The sequence below is a fragment of the Sitodiplosis mosellana genome, unplaced genomic scaffold (assembly GCF_009176505.1).
Source record: "Sitodiplosis mosellana isolate CC-2019 unplaced genomic scaffold, AAFC_SMos_1.0 Smas_scaffold_6166, whole genome shotgun sequence".
Taxonomy (NCBI): Eukaryota; Metazoa; Arthropoda; class Insecta; order Diptera; family Cecidomyiidae; genus Sitodiplosis; species Sitodiplosis mosellana.
The window spans coordinates 3,187,746-3,207,823 of record NW_022601407.1 but is presented as its reverse complement, the minus strand read 5'-3'; the positions used below and the strand labels follow the sequence as shown (position 1 = coordinate 3,207,823).

Here is a 20,078-nt window from a genome sequence, read left to right as displayed (position 1 = left end):
GGAAAAAAACGAGTGGCGTTTTTTTATAGTATTTTTATTTTCATTTTTATTTGGACTTTGAATAGGATTTTACATTTGACACGCTGATAGCAGATATTTTTATAAGCACATATAACTTGTGTGAATACTAAGCTGATTTTAAGCTACAAAATTACTTGTTGCATTAAAGAAATATGATTTTATTTTCCTTTCCCTTGAAGAATATCTCTAAATGGAATTTCTTTTCTCTGAAGTGAAGCAAAAGTGTTTTTGTGTGTGTGTGTGTGTGTGTGAGTGTATGAATTGTTCCGTTTAATTATCGGCTGACATAGCGGTGATGTGATCGTTGATTGTAAGCAATTGCTTGACAAAATCACGATCCGACATGGTTTCACACAATTGTTTCAGCAGAGCACACAAGTCCTGTTTGCAAAGGGAAATTTGGGCCGATAAGTTATCCAAATGGTTCATCATGGCTTCAGGAATCTGTGAGAGTGCAAATGAAATGATTAGTAAATTTTATTTTGAATGTTAAAAAAAGAAATGACTGAATAAATTGCAACAAAAAAAACAAATCCCACCTTATGTTCATCAGCGAAGGTGTTAAATTTCGCTTTAATTTTGGTGCTTTGCCCGTTCGATCCATCATAGAAGAGCGTGAGTGTTGCATCGCCACCGTCCTGCGTAACTGGAAAGTAGATACCAGCACAAACACGACCTTTAGCATCACGTGACAACAACGATCGGAAATTGTACACCAAATTCCGTCGCACGGTCACATCAATGGCGGTACGATACGGTGTTTTCACGTAAATCAATGAAATTTCATGATTCTGTTGATCGCCACGGGTGGTGCGTTCGCTCCATTCAACGAATTCATCGTTGAACTGATTGAATTTGTAGCAGTATTCACGTTTCAAATGCGGCTCTTGTGATTGAATGAACCAGCCTGTATGCGGATAGCATTGATCTTTCATGGCCGTAACGGCGCGTGCAACATGATAGCCAGGATCTAATAGCATGATACCCTCACGACCGGCCACAATGATTCGCATTGCCACCAATGAATGCTCCTTCTCCAAATTGTACATGGCATTATCGATGCCGAGCTGCTTGCAATTCAAGATGTACTGTTGAATTGATTCGACGGCCTCTTCGCATGACACCAAATACAAATGGTCACTGAGTTGGGGACAAACCTCTGAGATGCGTGATACCACCTCCATTGCCAACGATACGCACATGTGATCACGGCGATTGATTGGGGGTGTATACGATTGGAAAAATGCACGCAAATCGGTTGTCCCGGAGCGCTTGTACGATTTAAAAAAATCCACAAAATTATTGACGGTATTATAATGGGTTTCCTCCAGCAATCGATGTACAATGACATCAATCAACGCAACAAGGTCTTCATATTGCCAAATCTGCAAAAAGGGATGAAGAGCGAATGATTAAATCTAATCGAGCGTGTTTGATTGGGGATGCAATTTAATTGAATGATCCCTATGATTTTCTACTAAACTAAACTAAAATAAAATTCACTTACGTTGTCAACGATATAAGGTTGTTTGATAGTGTTTGACCACAATGGAAGCGGCAATGGGTGAGCAATGGGCCAAGCACCCTCACACTGATCAAACGCGTCTGAATTGTATGTATCCTTGTCGATAGTCCATTTCGTCTTAAGTAAGAACTGCAGCTGATTGGCTAAATCTTCGTCTGCGGTAACCATATTCGACGGCAGAGGTGGCGACGGTGATGGTGTTTCTTTGTCGACCACATTCACACGACACCGATTCGATGGCAACATTGGCCATTTCGGCGACGATTGCGATGATGGTTTCAGTGACACATTCACATCGCCCGATACCAATTGGTTACGGCAGACACCAACATCATTCGGCTGAGTTCTGTGGCTCAGCCGTCGTTTCTCACCGAAGCTCGCGACGGCGAGTCAACTTGGCCATTCATTTCCCCATCGACCAACCGTCGGTACGTAGCCACCATTATTACAAATACCTGAGTCCGTTATTTTGAGTGCAGCTGCAATGTCACTTGGATCAAACAAGGCCTGAGTTTTACACAGGCCAGGCTCGTCTCCACTATTAACTGATCTTTTTTCACGATCTAAACATTCGAGGCAGAAAAAAAAGAAGAAACAGAATTAGAAAACATGTGTCAATTTGTTTATGGTTAAAGCTTAATAATGCTCAAAGGAGGTGACTCATTAATCTTTCAAGCAGAAGATTAAGTTCAGGTCATTAAATGAAAAAAAAAATTAGCACATACACACAAGACGACACTTTTTACACCTTTCGCATTTGATGACACATACACACAAGTGTCATTCCATGATGACGGCGTGTTGTTGTTGTTCACCGCACACAAGAAAGCAAATAACTCATCAAGTCACGCGACACCCATTGAGAATATTGACAGAAAAAGCGTCAACCGCCGGTGCTGACACCATTCTCAAGTATGCGCCCCTCACTATTCACTTTTTATCACACGCCAATTTCATGGAATTCGGAATGGTTTATTATTATCTCTGAATGCCATTTATGATGTCGTTTAGCATTGCGCTCAACATCGCAATATCGAAAGTTCGTAACGATGATGACACATTTTTTTATTGTATGAATCAATATCCAATTTATTGTATGAATCCAGTTTACTCGATTCTATTCGCTCGTTTCTTTTTCTTTTTGGTATCCGGGCAAAGGAGAAGAGGAAAAAAACTATGAAAATAAAGCCTTTGCGCACAAAAATAATTGAAAGTGATCCAAGAAAATTGAATCTACGCTTTAGATCATTTCTGTTTGGCATCATTCCCAAAATGCAAACTGCATAATTTGTCGGCTGTGCTCATTTGTTTCGTGATGCTTTGCGAAAAACGAGATGGAATTTTGCTTCGCTGAGAATTTAATGAAGAGCAGACGTACCGACTCTTCAATCTGCACACAAAACACATGACGACATCACTAAATGCGCAAAAATTAAGTCAGCTATTTAATTGCACCTTAATAAAATTAAAAAAAAAACAATAACAACAGCAGCAACGCGATTTCTGCGACGGATATCTAATTGAATTGAGATTGACTCAATTAGATACAATGGAAATTCGTAAACAATTACGCAAATACCTATATTTGAAAGTACTCGGAAATCATATTCGATTTGCGTCATACAAAGTGTGTGTGCGCGCGTGCGACCACGATAAAGTGATTCAAACTGGAGAATCGATCAGGTTACAGCATTGGATTTGTGTGAGCGCAACGTGAATAACAAAAACGAGAAACAACTAGAAGAGACCTCGACACGAATGTGCTGTGTTTTTCACCCGCTCAACAAGTGGTTCCACTCGGACTTGAAATGAAGGGTCGAGTCGAGTCGAAGAAAGAATAAACAAGAATGAACGAGCCAGTGAGCGAACGAGCGAGCATGCATCATTATTTCGCCTACGATAGTTTTATTTCCAACTTGCGCGCGCGTTCGCTCATTATTCACCGTTTTTATTTGGGACAGTTGATATCATCAACATTGACTTGCCCCCGAAACCGCGAGGAAAATGAAAATAAAAGCAAATTACCGTTGAATTGTCGACGCGCAATTTGAAAATTACTTTGCTATAATTTCCGATGTGTAGAACTATAACAAAAGCAGCAACGATAATTGGAAAAACCGATACACGATTCTAACTCGATGTTGACCCATTTGGAGTTTGGAGTTATTTAAAAAATGAAGAAAAAAAAACATCGGTGCGCATACACACAGACATACAAAATCTAACGGATATGACTGGGTTGGGGCAGCTGTTGAGCACGATAACACAGTAACACAATGATCGCAATGTTAATGACTCATCGATTGAATCATGCGTGTGTTTCGACTTCGGCTCTTGGGTTTTGCTGTGTCTGTCGTCGTCGTTGCCGTGGTCGTCATATCATTTCGCTAGAAATTGCGCTGACTTGTGAAATTCGGAATGTTGTTGAAATTCGAGTAAGACAAAGGGATATTAAAGTGAATGAGCTTGTTATTTATTTTACGTCGTACAATTTTGTGAGTGTTTCGAAAAACACTACTCTGCTTCACATTCGCTATCTGAATCTGTATCTCTATGGCCAGTTTTTAAATGACTACACACTGTGTGCACACACATATGAGAGTGTGTATGACTAAATTGTGGCGCAGAGCGTGAGCATACGGTTATGCTATATGCGAACGAGAGAGAGAGAGAGGGAGAGAGAGAGAGATATTGGAACATATGAATCGAAGAAACAAGCGTTTACAATGAAACAGCTGACTGCGATTAAGACAGTCAAAACGTGGTTTCACCGTGTAGCAAAAAGTGAAAAGCGAAAAAAGAGTATTGCGTTCAAGTCGTGAAAACGTCGTTGCTACTCACTCGTGCGTTCGTGCATTCTCTCGTTCAATCTAACAAGAACGTGTTGTAGTGAACATTTCATCATATGACGGCACACACATACGCATTTCAGTGTGCCAAATATGTATAATGAAAGGGAAATGCAAAGAGCAAAATAAGCTTGAAAATATATGAAAGAAAGAGAAAGAAAAACAATAACATCGACTTACCCATACAACGATTAACTGCCAATGACCAAAGTTTTGTGTCTTGTATCTTGTGTTTGGTTGAAAGTTCCAGCGAATAAAATTGACCTTCTTTGAATTGATTTCCTTTGCGTTTACTTGGTTGAATTTTTTGAATGATTCCTTGATTTTGTTCCCTTCACGATCACAAAAATCAAAAATACCAAACCAAAAAATACCGAGAAAAAAAAACGAAAAAGAAATAAATAAAAAATAAATAAATTAAACAAAAAAAAAAGAAACAACGAAACTTTTCTCTTTTGTTTCGGTTCTAACGATCAAACTTAAAATAGTGAGAGAAAATTAACAGAAAAATTAATCAAAGTGAATTTCTTTTTTCTAGTTATTTTGAACGAACAGTTTGCTCCCGTTCTCAAACTATTCTGTTTTCTCTGTCGAATGGGGGGCGAGAAATGAAAAAATAAAAAATAAAAAAAAATACTAACAACTTGTTTGAAACGAGAGATGTTCTATGCACTGCTGCTAGTTGCAGACTGCTAGTGTTGTGTTGAGTTTTGCTGTATTTGTCGATGAAGTATCACTTCGAAAATCTATTTGACGAATGACTGACTGTGCCAGTTCTATGGCTTGTAATATATATATATATATACAGAGGCAGAGCTCTCACTATCGCACCGAAACTCCACTGTTGCGCTGCCGTTTCGACAAATACACGAGAGAAAAAAACACACAGTAATTGTGTGTGTCTTATGCTCTATGCTACGTACAATGCACAGCACACACAACGATTAACGTTCACACTAAGCAAATAGCCAATAAACGTATTAAAATCATTCCGTTGGCCCGTTATCGTTTATTCGGTGTTATTGTTGTTGTTATGTGTGAGTGTTTTTTTTCTGTTTTATTTTCGTCATCAAGTGAATAGCCGTCGTCGTTTGTCGTCGTCTATTGCTTCGATCGTAATTGTTTTTCTCTCATTTTTGTTTTTGTTCTTCTGTTTTTCTCTCTTTCTTGGTAACGCATTTTCTCGGTCTTGCTATTTGTTTATTTATTAGATTCACTTTTTTCCCGTCGTTCTATGTATGATTTTAGTCTTTTGTGTATTCATTAATTCACATGAATATTACTAATGTGTGCCATGATTCATACACATGGCCAATGTAATATGTTTTTAATGTTTTTATTTTGTTATGGTTATTTTGATGTTGTTGGAATTTCACCTTTTCCGAATTGAAAACATGAAACGCAATTAAACATTGGAATTTTACACGTATTTTCTATGCCAAGACTGGAGATAGGAATAGATAGGAGAAAGATAGAAAGTGGGCGGAATTAGTGTGGAATAGAAAGTGCGTGAAAAGGATAAGTAGATTGAAAGAGGGAGAAAACAAAGGAAAAAAGCGGAAATATAACGAAATGACTGGAAATTATTGCTCTTATTCAATTTAGATGATAACGATCATTACGATAATTAACTGAACCACTGATAATCCAATCGTGGAAATGTTTCTCGTCAATAGTCTTTGTATTGTTACACTTATTTGTACCGGCCGACTTCATTCTTCGTCCGCTTTTAATACCATATATTTACACACACACACACACTGGATTCACAAACACTCGATTGGCCCCAAAAAACCATTTGTCTAATTCAATTTCAATTGGCACTTGATGGTGCGCGCGACACAATGCAACCGTATGTGTTTGTAGCAACACAACGGAAAATAAGTGTTTGTATGAAATTATTGTTATAATTGCCTCTTAATTCAAACCATTAAAACGAAATAATTTATCGATAGCATTTAATAATATTTCGTACTCATGCCCGCAATACGTACACAATTCTCATTTCGGGATTTTTTTTTCTTCTTTCGTTTGTTGGTTTATCATTGTTGTTGTTGGTTTCGTCTGATATGTTATCAGTTTTAACGATTGACAAGCACGTTTCACAGACTCGGCATGTTTTGGTCGGCTGATGGATGTTTTCTCTTCTCTGTCCGAATTGCGTCGATTCACATGATTATTGTCAATATGTTTTTCTTGATCGCGCTCGTACGTTGGACTTTGTCTGCAAATAAAATATAAAACCATAAAAATGCTTTGATTTACTTTTTTTGTACATTTCATTCGATTTTGTTTTGCTATGTCGTAATCCGAGGCCCCGAAAAAAAAACGGTTTTGGGAGACACACAGAAAAAAATGGGTTTCGGGTGAAGGACACCATAATATTTACGGCGTAATTTTGCCGAAAATAAATACCACGAACCCTTTATGAAAACATGAAATTCAAACCAAACACACACTCGAAAAAAAAACGTGCATGTTTATTCTGGGTTATCTGGCTGGGCGACAAGAAAAAAATACTTACAAATAATTGTGCTTGATACATACACAACCGCTGCATGAAAAAAATGAAAACAGTTGCACCTATCGTTGTTCAACACACTCGTATTGTTTACATTTTTTCCGCCGTTCCTGACCAAACTGTTGTAAAAAAAAAGAACGCCGTTACAAATACCGCAAAGTTCAATGCCAGCCTCTTGTGAAGCATGCGTTTGAGATGCACGTTTTCACATTTTTTTTTTTGCTTATTTGCGCTACGATTAATCGATGATTATTTTCTGTCTGTTAGGTCAGTATGACGATTTTAATTTCAAAAATTGTCAATCGCATTGAATTAAATGAGTGTGTGTCTGTCTATGTGTGTAACCGAAACGGTTTTCCGGAATTCAAATTCAAAACTTTACATGTCTGTTTGAAATAATTGATAGCAATTTAAATAAATCCACAGATGCACCACCATCCAAACCACTTGATTAAGCGCAATCAGAGCAGTGTCATATCAGTAAATATTGCAATCTAAACTGCATCAAACTGAAAACCATTGGTGCACTTGTATGAATTTGAATTGTCGTCGTTTTTTTCTCTCTCTCATCATCCGTTTTTCAAGTTCAAACTTGATTGCGCCGAAATGTAGTTTCAATGTCATACGCACACAACTTCAGCATGATATCTGCCGTGTTTGGCAAGAGAAGAAGATGAAAAAAAGCGTTAGGCAAATGGAGTGTGATACACATTTGGCTTGAAACAAACCTAGGGTTTATATAATGCATTTACGTAGATTGCTCGTGAATTTCCTACTAAATCATAATCTAACTTGGCTTTAACGCTACAGCGGTTATCTTTCGTAATTAAACCGCTTGTTGTTCTTCGTTTATTGCCTGCGATGGATTCGAAGCTGTTGTTTTGTTTCCATTTGAATGTTATGCAATATAGCAAGAGATGGCGCATTGGAAGCAATACGACACAAGGACACACACCGCATATATTTATAGGTTTCCATATTTCTTTTTTGCCTTTTCTATTCTTTTTTCTTCTGGAGAGGCGCACACAATATGGTATTTTGATTGATTTCAAAGAATCGACGCAATTGCACGCGTAATTGGATTTTATTTGAAAAGAAATGACGCATTTCCAAGATACACACACACAGCAAGCAACATTACAAGTGGGCAAACAAATAAGGTAAGCACGAATAATAATAACAACAACAACAACAAGAACCAAATGTATAGTTATAAGATTTCCTTTACTCATATGAAAGGATATATTTAGAACTGGCATTTTATCGACGCAATTGAAAAATATCGCTTATCTTAAGGATTACCCAAGCACGTATATAATTCACAATGGCAAACGCCAATCGATCAATTCAACACGAACAGCAGGAAAAAAAAGAAAGCAGCAACGTTGACGAAAACCAAACCACTAGAACGCAATTAAAACAATGGTATGTTCAATTCATTTGGTTTGGAAACTTTACCACACACTCGCGGGGTTCTATATTGCAGGAGGTAGAAAGTTGTTTTTAAGTTGTTTAAAACGTTTCACTGTACACACTCTCACAACTCTCTTGATTCCTTTTCTCGCTGTTTGTGTGTGTGTGTGTGCATGTCGTCGAACGAGGTCAATGAATTACAATGAAATTTATGATGATGGCAAACTGAGCAGGAAAAGAGTAAACGCGGAAAAATACACAACTTTTCTCAAGAGAAAGAAGAAAAAATAAACAACACCATCATCATCATCAAACCAACCAAACAAACAAACAAACAATCGAAAGTAAGGAGTAAAAGAGAGCGCTAAGTACTTACGTCTAATTTCAAATCGTAGAGATGCGAATTAAAAACACGCAAATGGATACTTCTTCTTCGATGAATTTTCGTTCGTCCAAAAACACAAAAAACCCCTCTTGTTTACGTTCTTTCTTCACTTTTCTAGCTTCTTTCTTTTCTTCAACTCCTTGTATTATAAATAATGTTTTTTTTTCACTCTCAAGAAATATACCATTCATTTATGCGCGCACCGTTAGTAAGGACTCAAACATCGACACCATCTCATGCCAATTGGAATGCTGAACAGCTGTTTCTCTGCAGGCATGTGCTCGTGTGTGTATATGCGTATAAGTATATGTGCTTGAGTATTCACTCATTCATTTCCTCCCTGCACGCGCTGTGTATTGCTCCCCCTTGCTGCAAACGTTCCGTTTTTTTTTCTCTGTGCGAATTTTGACATTTTCCTCCCATAGAATTTTCTCTCATTCGCCAAGATTTTGCTCTACCGATATCAATTATATTGCTGATATTGTGTGCTGTTTTGTCAACTTTTTTTCCCGTTGTTATTTTCAGTTTTTTTCTTTCGTCGTGTGATCGTAGTGTAGGTATTCTGTGTGAGTGTGCATTTTTTTAATGTTCTCATTTTTAAGAAGCACCAAATTTGCGGTGAATGAGAAAAAGAAAGCAATACACGCAGAGCCAAAATGAGCGAAAGAAACTGCACCAAAGAGCAATTCAATTGTTTTCATGAAATGGTGAATCAAAAACATTAAGTGCAAGCGTGGAAAAAAAGACGACTTGTCATCGTTGACGAACAAATAGAGACAATGGAAAAGGATTTGTGACACGAACGGAGGAAATAAGACGAAGAGAATAAGTGTGCAAGCATAAAATTGAAATTCCAATAGACAATGAAATGTGAAGAAAATTCCGCGAACACTCGGAACACATTTTTCTTATGAACCCATTGAACTGTTTGTGTGCGTGCGCTGATGCACATATTTGAAAGATAACAGCAAAAACAACAGCGACAAGGGATTATGGCATTTTTATCATAAGTCATAAACAGTGTGTTTGTGTGTGTGTGCCAAACAATACGATGCAGATAACACAACGATGAAGCATCATTTCGTTTGCAATTGCTGTCGTGGAAATTGTTCGCGAACGCCACTGGATTAAGGATTAAAGTTTTGTGAAATCATCCACCGAAATAAAAACGAAGACGACAACAACAATACAACATCGAAGTGCATAAGTAATGTCAACCAGATGAGATATTCCAGGAACGGACTGGAGAAGTTCAGAGCAATGTTTTGTCGATAAATGCATTCTTGTTGAGGCGACGACCGGAGCGAGGTAAATATAATTATTCGAGGATTTTCGATGGGAAGGCGAGACTATGGATACCATCTATTCGGTGACTGATACTCATTTTGTTTAAAAGTTCAAAAGCTCTTATGCCATATCATCATGATGAAAATGCCTTTTCACTCAATATTACAACTACTACTGTTCGTAGTTGAGTGTATGTTGTTGTTGTTGTTGTTTTTTTTTTCATTTCGTTCACGTGTTTCAATCGTAAAATTGTATTTGATGATAAGGGATATTGAAATCGCTTTTAAATCCCATGCAAGAATTTTCCCGAAACCAACTAAAACTTTTCGCATGTTAGAGTTTTTGGGTTTTGGGTTTTTTTGATTTTGTTTCATGTTGTTTATGGATTTGTGAGTGTTCGCGATGACTATTTCGAAAGAGATTTGTATTGGCAGTGGGAGAAGAGGTGAATGGGTGAAAGAGAGTGATAGAGAAAGGGAGACTGAAAACGGGTTCATTCAAATGTGAAAAAATGAGAGACACATAGCTAGTGAGTGTGAGCGCAAGCATGGAAGAGAGGTAACGACGGACAGAGCTACAAGAAAGAAGGATCGAACGTGGTTGAGATTGGGGCTAGACGAGGAAGCGAAACATAAAATCGACAGATTTCATTCCATCGCATAGATTATGGTTGAGTATGTGCATATTTTCGATCATGTCCCCTCTTACACACACCGCTCTCTCTTTTTATATCTCTCTCTCTCGCTCTCTTACTCTTGTTCACTCGCTCGCTCGTTTCCACTTGTTTGCCCTTTCAAGCTCGCACGCTCCACACTGCATTCAATATGCACTTATCGACAGCGAGAAATGCGTTGCTCGGCATGCCGAATCCATTTGTTACATTTGTTATGCCAAAACGATATAAATGCGTACTACAGCTCTAGCTGTGTATATATGCATGTTCCCACTGCCTGCACCATGGTATTACGAAGAGTTATAACATAAATCGACTTGCGAGCAGCAAAGGAGCTTATGTTTGTTCCCGTGTTTCTCTGTTTTTATTTTATTTTAAATTCCAATTTCGGCGTTGTCTTGATCACGACGAGTACCGCAGCATATTTTTGTTTAACTTAACGACACTCTTGCTATTCCACTTCATCTCGTTCCTTTTCAACATTTGAGATGGTCGTCATATTTCGCGACAAACATATTTGTGAGTGTGTGTGCGTCAGTCAGTCATATCAAATTATATATCTCGTGATTTAATTCACGAAAAATTCAGTGTGACAAACTTTAACATTTTATTGGAACATAAATCCCAAGAAATGAAATAAGTTTTGTCTTCGGTACGGTGTCTCTGTGTGTGTATATCTTTTTGGACAAATTCAAATGACTGTTGAATGGTTGAGCCTTTGTCATGGCTCTTCTTTTTTTTCGTTACCTCTCAAGAGAATTCTTTTGATGGTAGCAGCAAAGAGTGAAAAATTCGGGCGCATGGCACTCAAGTGTACTTTTTTGAACAATATTTTCAAGACGCAGTAACAACACGACTACAGCAAAAAAAAATATAAATAATAAAAACCAAATAAAACAACGGAATGGGTGGGATTACACGAATGTGAGTCGTCCATAGGCTCTTCGCCTGCTCACCATTAGACATCTGCATTGCATTTTGCGTGTTCCGGCTTTTGGCTGTTGACTGTAGCGCGCGCGAGCGAACGCCACACTCACTCTCTACCCAACTAACGAAATGCTAGTTGACGTTTTTGTTGTTGTTGTTGCTACGGCTGCTGCTGTTGCTGTTGTTGCTGCTGTTGCTGCTGTATGTGTTTTTTTTTTCGTTGCCTTTGCCGCATTTTTAACTGCGGATAAAAGAACTTTTGTCGGAATTCATGTTCCTTTGAAACAAACTTAAGCTATGTTTCGGCACTGGGGCTTTCTTTAGCTTTGTGTGTATCTGCTACTGCTGCCGATGCTGTTGCGGCCGTGTGATTCTCTTTTTTTATGACGATGCATACATTCGTCAGCCAATGAGCTGAGAATCCTATCTCGCACCACAACGAAAAGAAAAACATGAGATGCATGTTATAAAACCGAGACGATGCCATCGTTTTCTTTAATATGTTCGTGTGTATGTGTTTGTTATTAGCACTACATAAAATGTAGAGCTACTAATCTGCTCTTTTTTTTCCTAGATACTTTTTTAGTGTTGAAACAAATTATGGTAAATTTGAATTTTATGCTCATATTTTTTATTTAATTTAAAATAGTTGCAGTAACGACAAATAAGTGCATAATATCTCAAAGTGCCAATCAAATTTTTATTATCAAATGTTGTTTAAAAATTACATTAATTTTTCGTATAATATTTTCTGAGTCTTGAACAGAATTAAAGTGATTTTAGATTCTAAGCTCATATTGTTTATTCAATTCAAACCAAAGGCAGTATATTTCAAAAAAGAAATAAAACCCTAGGGGCATTTCTCACGCAAAAAATTGAAACGAATGTGCAAGAATTTAAGGAATTTCTTCTTTCCCATTGAAATGGTATAAAAATGTATGAAATTGTCTGGAATTGTCAAAGTACAGATAAACCTTAGCACTAGCAATCTGTGCCATTTTTCATAAGGCGTCTCCACTCGCATTGAGTTTGTATTGTGAATGTTAAGGTGCGTGCAACGCCCTTCAATGTAAAAAACAATACAAGTGGAGATGATACACGGGATTTATCTGTACTTTAATGTGAACCAAATTACTACATTCCAGTCAATTCTAAAACATTTTGGTGAATTCACTGCAATTTCATAAATTCGGTTCTGTTAGCAAGTACAAATCTTAAGTACGTACCTAAGCTTAAGTATAAAGATTGTCATCCTTAAGTACGTACTTAACATACTTAACGTACTTACGTATCAAGCTTAAGTACGTACTTAAGGTTAAGTATGCTAAGTATTACGTACTTAAGCTTCATACTGCGAACGTATTTCACACATTCAGTGTAAATGTTGATCCATTTACCCGAATTGATAGAAATGGAAGAAATTGTTCAATATTTATTGGAATGGTCCCATTTTTTAAGTGAGAAATGCCGCTAGAAAAAACCAAGATCTTGTAATTCATTTTGCAAATAAATATATTACTTCAAAGTTACTTTGATGAAATACATTTCATGTAGTGCGCCAAAAAATAGTTTGTTGTGAAACAACAAAATAGATTAATGAATTAAAAACTCAAGAACGCAGAGCGGAGCGAAGCGAAGCTCTGCGGTCTTGTTTTTTTTTCTTGTTTTATTTTTCGCCTTCTTTTGTAGTTCGAAATCAACTATTTTCCATGGCGTTAATGATAAAACTTGTTCATTTGGTAATGGTTGGTCGTGTGCTTAAAATGGACTGTTTTCCAGCTCTCTTGACTCAAATGTTCTTGTTTCTTCTTTTTTCAAGGATATAAACATACATATGCACTGGTGAAAAGTGTATTGTGCCTGCCATGGTTTTTGGCTGGCTGGCTGGCTAGCTGGTTTGTCTGGCTGCTCCTTGCCACTGGCTCTCCAATTCACTTGCTCTTGCTCTTGTTCATTCGTTCGTTTGCTTGCTTACACTCGTTTAGAATAACCGACCGACCAAAAACTTTTTCAATATTTGAACACATGAAAATAATGTGAAAATGAACCATTTGGCACAGATCGCTCTCACTCTATCTCTTCTTTATGCATTGCATACTGGACGTGAACATGAGCATGCTTATGAGATTTCAGTGCTGCCATCGATGCTGATACCGCTGCTGCTGCTATGTTTTAAATGCACTAATGTATATTATTATATAATATGAGGCGCGCATGCCGTAGCATGAAAACGAATTGAGGAAACAACAAATAAATGACTCGCCTTCGGAATTGTTAAAATAGCTGAAAATACACGATGCACTTGTACCAAAATCCACCATAAACACATCATCGCGAGTGCCACCCACATCTGCCTTCCCAACAGCACAGCACATCAGCATCGTCTATCTATCTCTCAAACCTCGAACTGAAAAAAGACGTACATTCAAATTGTGACAAGAGAATGGATGAGCGATAGAGAGATAGAGAGAGACGCGCGTGTTTCGCTTCAAGTCATTTGGGATGAATCTCTCGCAGCAGACAACGCTTTTTGCTGCATCATTTCATTTTTCACAGCTAGGGGAAAATTGCATCGGTCAATGATCTGAAAACAGCATGAAGGCTGAAGACAACATGAGAAAAATTGCGAATCAAATTAAATTCCAAGAAGAGAGAAAAAAAACTGGTTTGTGTATCGTTCGACGGGAAAAAAATTGATTACATTGCCTCGGTATTCGTATAATCATCGAAATTGCATCGATTGAGTTATTTTCGTCGAAAAACTTGCAAGAAGAAACTTTCAATAGCCTGACCATTGGTGTGCATACGTGGAATAACGGCCGGTCGATTTATTGCAATAGGCTAACTTTAGGCAAAATATTCCGGATGCAGTTATTTTTCCGGTAAAATGTACAAGAAAACAACCCGGGCAAACTATTGAGTTCCGTTTTGAAGATGAAAAAAAAAACACACAACAAACAAATCATTCAATGATTTTTGGTAACAAATTTTATTTTCACAAAGACAAACTTTCCATCGATTCATTCAAATGAAGCGAATTTAATCATAATTTGCCAATGAAAAGGAACGGAACGCCACTGTCGATGGCGAGGTGTCATCTCAATGGCATGTTTTCATGATCAAAAAGCTTGTTTACAAATGAAGCAAACAAACGCATAACCAAAACCAGAACGAAAAAAAATGAATCGAATCAACAACGAAAAAGCAGCAGCAGCAGCAGCAGCAGAAGCAAAATTTGCGCGAAACATTGCAGGAAACCAGAAATATTAATTCTGATCAAAATTGGTTTTATTTGGGCTTGTGACCAAAAATGTGTACGCTTCCGTTGTTTTCCATTGCGTTGCATTGCATTGCCATTGCGATTTGATGCTCCTGTTGGAAAATGTGTGTGTTTGTGTGAGTGTGTGTGCAAAATGCAAGTTTTGAATAAGTAGGGAAACCAATTATGAAGCCGAATTTAATGTATATTTGCATAATGTTTTGACAGTAAAACAGTAAAACATAAATTATAAAATTGTGTATGCGGAGAGCCAAGCTACAGATATACCCATATTTATCCACCTCGTTCCTTCGCTCTCGAACATTCCAAACAAACCTATATAGACGCATGGATAAGAGGGAGAGAGAGAGAGAGAGCGAGTGAGTGAGATACATATATACATATGTAATTGTAAATAAATAAATATGAGAGTTTCGCTCAATTCGGTTGATATTGTTATTTTCATTTCATTCGGTTTCGGTTTTCGAATGGCAGTTTTGTTTGTGTATGGGGAGCGCGCGCGCCCACCCGCCTGCCCGATTTCGGCATCAAGTTCGGGAGTTCGAAGTGCTGTATTATGCTCACGGTGTATGTGTGTGTGCGTGCCGAATTGGTGTTGTGGATTTCTTGTTTTTTCCTCAGTGCTCTGTTGGTTTGTCGCTACGTGCATGCAATCATGTTGTTTTCTTTTTATTCAAATATTTATAGACGATATGAAATGTATAATGTAGAGGGACACTAAAGTAATATGTTCCAATTGCACGCTATGTATGCATACCAGCCAACCAATATACATAGGGTCTATAGGGTGCACATGACTCACTCGCTCTCAAAATTTTTCTCTTTTGTTTATCGCGCGCGTCGCAACTTTACCTCAATGAAGATATTTTCAAAAGTTCTGCTTTTGAATCTCATTTTCAGTTTAGAATTCAGGTTCGGTTTCGTTTCTACCATCCGTTTAGTTTTCATTCGATGCTTCGTATCAATTTCAATTTCAAATATCGTTTCCATTTTGGTTTTCCACTTTTAAGCGAAGTACAGCTTCAAAGAGTTCTTTTGGTTGAATTATTTAGCATCAGTTACATTCGAGTTCTGATAATTGAATGATAATATTAGAATCTATTTGTATTTTCAATTCCAATTTCATTTCTTCTGGTTCATTTTGAAGACCCCCCTTTTTACAATTCAATTTTAATTTTTACTCCGAAAAAAAAATATCAAAAATGAAAACAATTCACTAATGAAAAATGAAAAAGGTGTATTGAAGTTGCTCCCAATTGCTCCCCTCATATTTTTTCTTCGTTTAACAAAAGGCCATCTCAAAATTTAAAATGCGTGCCATGATTTAAAACAAAAGCGTAATTAATGAGCTGAAAATCAATGAATATAAAAAATGAAATAAAAAAAAGACTTTCACTGAATCTGAATGGAGTAAAATGATGAATGAATGCGCCAGCGAGGGAGGAGAAGGACAATATAGGGGGAAAAAAAGTTGCCAAAGTAATGAATGATTTGTGAAATGGTTCAGGTAATAAAGAGCCGTTGCGATTGTGACATAATGAAAAGAGTTATTTTCCCGTTGGATGATTGGTTGTTTCGGTTCAATATACATTGTACACCCTTTGAATTGCTTTGAGGCCACGATAAAAGCTTTATTCCGCACTCATAACCTTTTTTCCTCTATCTCTCTCTCTCGATCGATCGCTCGCTCGCTCGCACGCTATCACTTGGTACACGACAGTACAGATATTCGGTAGAAGCCGTGTCATATCGAGAGAACTGGCAAAAGCAAATGAAAGATATTGAGCATGGCATGCAGATTCACTCGGCAAACAGAGAGTGTATCTCTATCTCTACTACTTGCACCGAGAGAGAAAGAGTGAGTGAGTGAGCATTGATACAGTTAAGCCGCCGTGTGTTTCGATTTCAAACCATATACTGCTACCAAAGTGAATGGCACGAACGAATATTGCCCCCCTAAAATAATGGCGCACAGATAAATAGACGTAAAACAAAACTTTCACGAACATCGGTTCGGAACACGGAACTTTCCTATAAAATCCAGAAATGGAAAAAGCACACAAACACAACGCGACGCGCACAGTGTCAATTGCAAAGCGCCTACCAGCAATGAAACCCCCTTCTATGACACAACAAATACACACACACACGCGCTCGCTCGCTCGCTCACTCGCTCACTCGACCACTCAATTTGCACCCATACACAAACCGATACGAACACCCGCTTCAAACACACATATATACTAACATTAACGACATCAACCAACACGCTGACTAGCACCGTTCTCGGCTCCTGTGTGCTTCGTAGCAAACACACATACACATGCGCATATGCGTGGAGTAACCCGCCGAAGAGAGGAAAAAAAAACAATAAAAATAACAACAAGAATCAGAATCTGATTCAGAAAAACAGACACATTCACACTGAACGGAACAAAGAAGTGTTACGATATGCTTCATTTGATTCGTGTGTTATATTTTTTTGTAGGTATAGTCCTTAAGTCGGAATAAGGAAGTGAAACACAACTTTTGAAAGTTAGTGAGAAAGAACACAAATTTTTTTTCCCATCATTTCTCTCCCGTTCGATAATTGTGGTGAATTTTGACTCTTTACAGAGCAGAAAAAAAATCATTTTCTCTTTTTCTGTTCAATTCTAATTTTTGAGTGTAAATTTCATTTTTGGAGGGTGCAAAAAAGCGGTGTGCTATGGAAAAAAAAGTTGTCAGCGATAAAAAAATCGCCCGTCAAAAATAAATTATAGACTGAATTGTTGATTTGATTTCCATCGTCTCGGTTACACAATTCCGAGTGTGCTTTTTGATTGGTGTATGCACTAAACGATTGATTGAATATACATTTGCGGAGGGAAAAAAAACTCACCACCAGTGAGCGGAAAAATATTCATAGAAAAATCGGAAAACTGTTTTTTTTTCTTCTGTTTAAACGAATCTGACACACAAAAAACAACCAGACACCACCACATCAAGTCAAAGCAAAATCGAAGCCGCAGAAAAATGTCGATTTGACAGCACAAATAACAGCATTTTCAATTGGATTTTGCGTGTGTGTGAAACATTCCATTGGTTGAAACAATTCGGCGGTGATAAAGGGTAAGTGTACACACACGTTCTCCCTCTCTTTTTTGCTTTCGGACAGAAAAAAGCACCAGAACAGAATGAAAACTAAACAGGAAGAAATTTATTTTTTTCCTGTATAAAGGAGAAAAACAACGGCAACGACGACGACGACGACGACGACGACGACAACAACGACAGAGTGTGTGATTGCTTTATGGGTTTCGATTTCCATTCGAAAATAATTTAGCCCAGCCATTGAATTGCGTGCCTGTTTGGTATAATTCTGTGTACCTTGGCGAGCGAGCGAGGCGAGAGTGTAACGGCAAAAGCACGTCGTCTCCGTCATCGTAGTTCTCTTTTGTTTCACTACAATATTCGTTTGTCGTTCGGTTGCCCCATTGTTTTCTTGCCCATTGATTTCGAATGAATGGTTATTGTTGATTTTATGCTTCTCCTTCTCTTGTTCTCTGTCTCTCATTTGTATTATCAAGTAAATGGGAAAAAATGTGTGCGTTTGTATGTGTGTGCGTGTGTCTGCTGTGTGGTTTGATAGTAGTCACCAATTTCCTTGATAATTTTCAATTTTCGTTGAAACACCTTTTTTCACTCGCTTGTCTGTTCAATCGGCCGCAATACATTTATGAGCTTTCGAATAAAATCCAGCAACAGATTTTTAAGCCAAAGACAAAAACACAGACAAATTCAAAGAAACAATCCCGTGAAAAACAACAACAACCGCAACTACTATCTACCGGTCCTGGCTGAGAGAGAGAGAGAGAGAGAGAGAGAGAGAGAGATCGCAAATAGAAAATCGTTTAGCGTGTTTTAGGTGACAATTGAAAATTTGTCTGTTTAAATGAAATCACCGGTGCCACCGTGTGTGCCACGTTTCATAGTTGATGAAGGTGTTCGTTGTACACCTCGTTCCAAATCACCATGTGATTCCCATTGTGTGCGTGTGCGTATGTGTGTTTTTTTCCTCGCTTGTACTCTTCCGGGGTTTATTAGTTCATGTGTTTTTTCCATTGTCGAAATGGTATCGTTGTAAGGAAGCTGCATGTAGAGGAGAAAATACAAAAAAAAGCTTTGACGATGTAGCGCGCAATGAGGAAAAACGCAATAAATGCATTATTAAAAGGACATACAACATTCGACAAGGGGCAAGTGGCTTGTCGAGTCGAAGATGTGCCAAATGAGAATCAAAGAGAGCGAGAGATTGAGAGAAACGCGGAAAATCCTCGGCAATTTATTCACACACAAAAAAGAGGCAGAGAGAGAGAGAGTGAGAGTGAAGAAAACAACATTTGTATCTGTGCGAATACGCGAATTGAATCGGAAGGGCGACAAAGTGAAAAGAAGAATGTAAGAAAAAAAGAAGAAGTGCAGGCGATTTTTAGCTCATCACATGAAACTCTCGATTGCTCAAGTGTTTGACTAGGAGTTTTGAGACGTTTGTGTGCGAGCCATTGGGAGCCAGTGCGATTGAGAGAGAGAGTGAAGCGAGTGTTTGTCTGTTTATTGTAGAAGAAAAATTGCGTGTGTAAGAGGGAAAAAGGAGCGGTGTCATCGAAGAAAAGAGCCAGTGGTGAGACGGAAAAAACATGATTTTTCTGGCAGTGGGCTACGATTTGTCAGATCAGTCCTTGGATGCGTAAAAATTCCAGATAGATACGTATATACAACATGGGCAATGGGGGTTTTGTTGGCGTTGCTGCTGCTGCTGCTGTTGTTATTGTCATCAGTTACAACATTTGCCTTGCTTATTATGCATTATGCATACACATGTATTTAGTTAAATAAAGCGTCATTTGTGTGTCAGTTATATGTGCAAACGAAGCATAATCCTTTTTCGCTGCTCATTCCTTTTATGCTCTTTTTCCTCCCCTACTATGCCATTCTTATTTTGCCTCGCTGTACGCTGCGTGCTTATTTCTTTCTTTCATTTCGTTTCGTTTCTTCTATTTTATTCTTTTTTTTTCTTCACTCGGTATTATTTCGTTTGGCTTGTCTTGGCATTGCGATTGCCATTGCTCGATGGTTTTGGTCACAAATTTTCCGTATTCCGTTTGTGTGTATGTGAGCGATAGAGAGTGAGCGTGAGCGCATTTTCGCTAACTCA

General features: G+C 38.0%; 2 protein-coding genes across 9 annotated transcripts in view; one reads left to right on the top strand and one right to left on the bottom strand.

Annotated features, from left to right (window-relative positions):
- Positions 1–18: 18 nt before the first annotated feature.
- On the bottom strand, positions 19–8,982 carry LOC129575011 (uncharacterized). Of its 5 annotated transcripts, none has more exons than XM_055457777.1 (7): positions 8,706–8,982; positions 6,920–7,035; positions 5,037–6,619; positions 4,576–4,727; positions 1,529–2,109; positions 561–1,406; positions 19–465 (listed from the first exon to the last, which is right to left on the bottom strand). In XM_055457777.1, exons 5-7 carry the CDS (start codon positions 1,790–1,792, stop codon positions 292–294), a joined length of 1,284 nt encoding a protein of 427 aa, XP_055313752.1. In that variant the 5' UTR covers positions 1,793–2,109; positions 4,576–4,727; positions 5,037–6,619; positions 6,920–7,035; positions 8,706–8,982; the 3' UTR covers positions 19–291. The 5 variants fall into 5 exon arrangements, with proteins under 5 accessions (XP_055313752.1, XP_055313750.1, XP_055313753.1 ...); XM_055457775.1 differs by lacking the exon at positions 6,920–7,035 and having other exon boundaries at positions 5,037–5,771; positions 6,018–6,619; positions 8,706–8,927; XM_055457778.1 differs by lacking the exon at positions 8,706–8,982 and having other exon boundaries at positions 5,037–5,771; positions 6,018–6,619; positions 6,920–7,050.
- Positions 7,906–20,078, top strand: part of LOC129575007 (protein O-mannosyl-transferase TMTC1-like) — a 26,682-nt gene continuing 14,509 nt past the window's right edge. Inside the window, exons 1-2 of one of the 4 annotated variants that reach the window (XM_055457762.1) lie at positions 8,281–8,341; positions 9,240–10,022. The gene's annotated coding sequence lies outside the window, so the exon portion shown is untranslated. Of the gene's footprint in view, positions 8,077–8,280; positions 8,342–9,150; positions 10,023–17,279; positions 17,993–20,078 lie in introns of those variants that run through there. The other 3 variants (XM_055457761.1, XM_055457764.1, XM_055457763.1) reach the window with 3 other exon arrangements.

Coding starts and splice junctions, on each gene's coding strand:
- LOC129575011 (XM_055457777.1), bottom strand. CDS start 1,792: ATGTTGCCATCGAATCGGTGTCGTGTGAATGTGGTCGACAAAGAAACA. Junction 1,407..1,528: donor AACCTTATATCGTTGACAAC/GTAAGTGAATTT, acceptor CCCTTTTTGCAG/ATTTGGCAATATGAAGACCT. Junction 466..560: donor CCTTCGCTGATGAACATAAG/GTGGGATTTGTT, acceptor GCACTCTCACAG/ATTCCTGAAGCCATGATGAA.